This window comes from Haliaeetus leucocephalus, unplaced genomic scaffold (genome assembly GCF_000737465.1).
Source record: "Haliaeetus leucocephalus isolate CR32 unplaced genomic scaffold, Haliaeetus_leucocephalus-4.0 Scaffold696, whole genome shotgun sequence".
Lineage (NCBI taxonomy): Eukaryota > Metazoa > Chordata > Aves > Accipitriformes > Accipitridae > Haliaeetus > Haliaeetus leucocephalus.
Genome location: NW_010973132.1, coordinates 802425 through 808424, shown reverse-complemented (window position 1 = coordinate 808424; position 6000 = coordinate 802425). Strand labels below are relative to the sequence as shown.

The 6000-nt window shown below is 42.1% G+C and overlaps 1 protein-coding gene across 1 annotated transcript in view; it reads left to right on the top strand.

The window, feature by feature from the left end:
- The first annotated feature begins 185 nt into the window (after positions 1–185).
- Positions 186–6000, top strand: part of GANC (glucosidase, alpha; neutral C) — a 27803-nt gene continuing 21988 nt past the window's right edge. The window contains exons 1-5 of the mRNA XM_010580048.1: positions 186–228; positions 1310–1372; positions 2926–3034; positions 4587–4714; positions 5241–5423. Coding sequence (XP_010578350.1) covers positions 200–228; positions 1310–1372; positions 2926–3034; positions 4587–4714; positions 5241–5423 — 512 coding nt within the window. The 5' untranslated portion in view covers positions 186–199. The remainder of the gene's footprint in view (positions 229–1309; positions 1373–2925; positions 3035–4586; positions 4715–5240; positions 5424–6000) is intronic.

Genomic DNA, 6000 nt, shown 5'->3' with positions numbered 1-6000 from the left:
CCCCCGGGTGCCAATCGCCGGGCCCGGCCGCGGTCGGAGCCCGCCGGCAAGCCGGTGACTGGAGCGCCGCGCCGGCGACCTCCGCACCTCGCCGCGACCGAGGCGAGACCGTTAGCGGAGGGGCGTCCCCGGCTGCCGCCGCTCCCTCTGAGGAGCCCCCCCGGGCGGTCACCCCTTCTCCGCTCGGGGCGGCTCCGCCATGGAGGCGCTCACGCCGGGGGAAGTCAGGTAACGCTGCCCGGCGGCGGCTCCTCGGCGGCCGGCCCTCTCCTCGCTCCCGGGGTGGCTCCACAGCTTTCCGCGGGGAGCGGCGGGGTAGGGGCCGGGCCCCAGGAAGGGCCCGGAGCCGGCCGGGGGCGAGGGGCAGGCGTGGGGTGGGCCGGAGGGCAGGTTTCACCACGGGCGGGATGGTTCGGGCGCAGGCTGGCAGGTGGTCAGGTTGCCGGGCGTTAAAGACGGCGACGGGGTCCCACAGACCGGGGGCAAAAACCCGAAAGCGCATGGCTGTCTTCAGGCAAAAATGGGAAGGGTTACACTGCCTAAATACAGGGTTACTCTGAGGTCTCTAATAATAATCCAGGTCTACTAATATTTAGTTCACGGTGGTGGGGACCGAGTCTTCGCGGCTGCCGTCTGCATTTTATATGTTGCATGTATATCATTATAAGCATCAGCTCTTCGTCTACCAGTGCTAATACCTTATTCTCTTCCATGTGTGTCTGAAGTCAGCATGCTCTGGCAAGTATTTTGATGATAGACACTACTGGCAGTCCATTTTTTTCAGGCAAGCCAAAAATTTGCTGTTGTCTAATAGATCTAAAAGTTACTTCAAGCCTAGAGACAACGTAGAGATGCCAGCAGGGCCATTAGAAGCCTTCCTTCCCCGTCAGTGCCACTGCAGGTAGAAGGGAAGGGTGCAGGGTTTCTCCTTTTCTGCCAATCCTGCCTCTTTCTCCATTCTTATTACTGGAACATAATATTTAACTGTAAGGACTGCAGAGAGAGATCTGGCTTCGAAATGCAAAGCCCCAAGAATTCACTCGTGCTGAAATTCAGCTCTGTTAGTCACAGATTCAATTGTTTGCCAGAATTATCCAAGTTTAAAAGGAAATGGTTTAGCATGGAACTAAACGTGTAAATTCTTCCCATATCCAAACACAGTAGTTAAAAGTCCAACACATTTTATGTCACCACAGTCGTCTGCACTCTCTTTAATCCTCAGCCCTCTTGAGGAGGACCCCCATCATCTGATCATTCAGCAGGTGTTAGGTGAACACATTTAAACGTTTTCTTTATCTGTTCCTTCTAGTGTCCAAGATGAGGCTGTGGACAAAAGCACCTTTAAGGAATGCAACCAGATTGCTTTTTACAGGTAAAGAGAAGAACTGTAGTGTAGGGTTGTTGTTTTTTTTTTAAAAACTAGTAATATTAAAAGATACAGGAAGAAGTTACATATTGATTTTTAATTACAGCAGGTCTGCTACTTTCAGGATTTATCTTCCAAAGTGAGCGTTCCACTCACCTGTCAGCAAGCAATAATCAGCATATTTTAAAAGGTGGAATCGTACATCCAAAACCTCTTTTGTTAAGATTCAAGAGTCAGTCCTCTCATCTGATAAAGTCCCAGCAATATTTTAACTATAGGTACACTCAGACACAGGTTGTTTTCTTGATGTAGACATTTCTTGAATATCCATAGTTCAAAACAACAGAACTCTCAATAGAAACCATTAGTCTCTGACAATAGCATGCATGATTACAGTCCTGTTGAGCAAGTACCTTGGCCAGAATTCAGCATCAAATCTAAATTCTAGCTCATTAGTCTCTTAAAGCTAACCTTAAGCTGAGGGATCCTTATTACCCCATGTCTGAGATAACTCTCCTCCACCTATTTTTCCTCCCATCCTCCATTTTCTTCTATCCCTTGCTGCCTGAGTGAAAGGAATGATTGCCCAGTGTTATACCAATTACTCACTGACGTACTGGGTTACAGTTTCAGATACTCAGTTCTGTTCTGCAGGAAATTATGTTCCGAAAACCCCAAATAACGTTTCGCCTGTGGGAGCAGGACTCGTCCTCTTTTGACACCAGCCCTTTCTAGCTTGTCACCAGTTTAACTTAACACATCTAATTTCTCAGCAGGAGGTTCCCACACATCTGCAAGCATAGGATCCTGTCTTTGCTCTGCTTTTAAAAGAAATCCTTTATCTAATTGCTCGCATTTGTGCAATATCTGTTTGCGTGGAAACAAAGTCAGTTTACTAACGGAGAAGCTTCCCTTTAACGTAGCCTCCAAGATACTTACCTTCCAATAGTTCGTAAAACCTGGGCTCAGCAAGGAGCATTCTACAAACAGTTGAAAGAGCCTCTGTTTCAAGGTCTCTGTCCTAAAAATATAATCAGGGCCAAAAGCTGTAGTCAAAACTCTGTAGTCGGCAGGCTTGTTGAAAAACAATTTCCTCATTGCCTATGCAGGAGATTACAAATTACAGACATATATTGCTTCATCACCACAGAACGTAGAAACTGTTCACTGAGGTGTCGCCAACCAAGCAGGAATATATGACAGAAAATGAAAAAGAGATTATTCAGCTGAAATTTCTTGGGTCATGGAAAGAAGAAGAATGTAACTGGACAACTGAGAATGCAGTTGGACACTTGAATTAAGACTATTATTGTTTAAAAAAAACCCTATAGAGTGGTGATGGGTGACCAAACCCCTCTAACATCTCATTCATAGACACGTATGTGTGCTCAGAATTATAGTCCTTCTTTTTCCCTGTGACTTGAAGCACTGATAACAACTGTATTTGAAAAAATTCAGGACAAAATTATTAAGTAAACATTTCTAACAATATTATGTCCCGCTGTGGGATATAAGCCACAACAATTAGGGAGACCAAAAATAATTTTCTGTCTTGACAGGCGTCAGAAACTTCTACGTCCTGGAAAATCCTTGTATCGAGCATTGTTGGATTCAGTCACATCAAGTGATGAGAATGTCAAATTCCAAATTATTCATGAAGAGCATAAGGTGAGATCCCACCTCGCATAAGAGGGTGCTTACAAAAAGAGCAGTGAATATTATCAACAAGTCTGATAATATTTGCACATTTTGAGATTCTTCGGTGATAGATATTTAAGACATGATGCAAAGTATCAGCCTAAAGATGTCCTTACTGGTCAGTATTTATTTGACAGCTTGAGAATGTGCAAGGAGAACACGTATTTTAAGGAACTTAAAAAAAACCTTCAATGACTTTATGAAAACTCTTAATAGAACTTTTTTTATCTGAAAAAAAAATGTTTTTAATTCAGAGTTTTCTCCACTATTCCAAAAGAATAAATTCTTTTTCTGTATTGGAATAAAAAGACCTATGTTCCAGCACCTCCTAACCATATCTTTGTATTCCTGTGTTTGTTCAAAGGCAGTTTGGGGGGGAAAAAGAAGCCTTCTTTGCATTTAAGAAGACAGCCAGGAAGAGGGGTGTCTTCTATTCCTCTAATTTAATAGCGTAGCAGCTAGCAGACTTACTCAGGCAACCTAACCTGTCCTCAGATTATGGGAGTTTGGAACTACAGCTCTCTTCCATGCTCTAAGCATCACACTATGTAGATACTCTGCATAAAGGTATTTTCTGCCTCTCTTGTTAATCCTGACCTTCTTTGCAGTCAGCACAGAAAAAGGAGCCTATTTTTTGTCTAGATTTTAAGGTAGATGAAAGACTGAAGGCTCTGTGGCTTCCTAGACTATTTGGGGGTTTATACAAAGATGGCATAATGTAAAGTATTTCCTAGGAAGCAGGATCTGGAACTCCAAATGAATCTTTTCTCTCTTGCCTACTGTCCCTCTGGTATTATGGCTCTTTCATTCTTTCATGCCTTTGAAGAGAGCAGGGCTGATTGGCTTCCAGGTAGAGGGAAAAGATACCAGGCCAAAATTCTTCAGCCAGTGTTGTGTCTCACAAGAGGAGAGATTAAGAAAGGAAAAAAAAGAAAAAAATTGGACTTCTTTTGTAGGGATCCTCCATGGAAGAAAAAGGAGTCATTTTGTATGAGCTAGAACAGAGTGACTTCTCAGTTCCCTGAACAATAAAATAGCAAGTTACAGCGGGTAGGGCAGTATTATGCATTTTATTCAGGTGTCTGTCTGACAGAGTTCATCAGTGTTAGCACCACTGTGAATACTAGTGAACACAGAGCACTGACATTTTTGCAAAAAGCCTGCATCTTAGTAGTATCCCACTCTTACATTGACAGCACAGTAGTGAAATTGTCCAAACTTCAAGATTAGTGTATACTAACCCTGTTTTCCATGCTGCTTGTAGGAAGAGCTGCAAAATGCTAGACTTGAGAGACTTAAGATAGAGTCTCCACTTAAAAAGAGTTGCTTCTTCAAAGGGGAGAAGTAGAGTTAGCTGGTGTAAATTCATATGAACGGTGATTGTTGCCTAGCAATGCTAAAGAACATTAAATCAGAAAGCAGGTGTGTTTTTTTTCCAGACATTAAGTGTTTGGTGATGTTGAGTTGAAAAGTAAGTTGGTATTTTTTATCACTACCAGTTTAACTGTTTGTTTGCTCCCAGGTTCTTCTACAAGTAGAAATTTGTGAGATTGAGGGCAATATTTTCAGGCTTAAAATTGATGAGGCATCTCCTCTCAGAGCAAGATACAAAGTTCCTGATGTTCTTATAAAGGAACCTACCACCCAGAGGTAAGTGACGGGAAGATGATTTGTCACCTTAGTAACTTAAACAGCTTCATTTGCAAGAATGTTTTCCCTTCTTCCTCATTTGTCCTACACTACAGTTGTCTCTCTACAATACAAAGTTGTTACAGGAATAGAAAATAAAAATGCATGTGGTTGATTTACTTTCAAAAATTCATGTTAAATACATAGGAGAAAGTTTTGTCATATACATAAGAAATTTGAGGCTATTTGACCCAATCAGAAAATAGTGTACTTGTTATGATGCATCATTTTTACCTAAGGCATTACCTGTTAATGTGAAAGGAGTGCAAACTCTGGATAGTTTTCACAGCAGTTCTGTAGCCACCTGTGCACTGTGCAGTGAACCCTGAACACAGCATGTATTTCTGGCATTGTTTGCCTCAACATTAGCCTTGAGGTTTTTATAATGTATGCAGATATTATCAGCCCATCTTTTGTTTCAAATAATTATTTAGTTACAGTGGATTTCCTGTGCTGCTGATTCATGACCTTGCTTTTCATTTGCCAGACTCTTCATATCCCAGAAGGAGCCAGGTATTTTGGTGCTGTCAAGTGTTAATGAGGACTACAAACTTCAAGTCACAGCGTACCCCTTCCAGGTTGAGCTACAGTCCAAGGGTGAGACTGTTCTGAGCATGAATTCCAATGGGTTGTTATATTTTGAGCACTTACGACCACCTCCCAGTGACAGGTACAGTATCTGTCTATTGCATCGTAGTATGTACTGATTGTGCTGTAGCTGAAGAGAAACAATTCTATGGAATTGCAATTTCTGTGATAGAAGCTCTTATGCATTGAAATCTGTCTTCTTTTCTACTTCATACCAGTAAGTACAATGGTGATGTTTTAACAAAGAAATTCTAGATCAATTAACTGCAGACTGTTTCAGTCCCTTGCAGCAGCCATGTGCAAAATGCTAACCTCATTTAACAGCCAGTTTTGTAAAACACTAAAGTATCCTGGTACCCCTTGTCTTGTTTGGGAATAAGTGATGGAAGTATGATGAGGTTATTAGTTTTGTCTCCTTTTATGACTAAATTTACTCTTTAGGTAAGTTTTATTCTCCATATAAGCTCTTGAAGTAAGTTTTGTTCAACTTACAGTGTGCTGTATAGCTGCAAGATTTTACAGGTCAATCCCACTGCAAAGTGCTGGAAGGGTGAGAAACCACAATGCAGGACATGTCGTGACTAGGAAAAGAGCATAGCAAGCATCTCTCCTAGAGAGCATTATTTAAAAAATTGTAATTAACAGAGAGGCCTTAACAG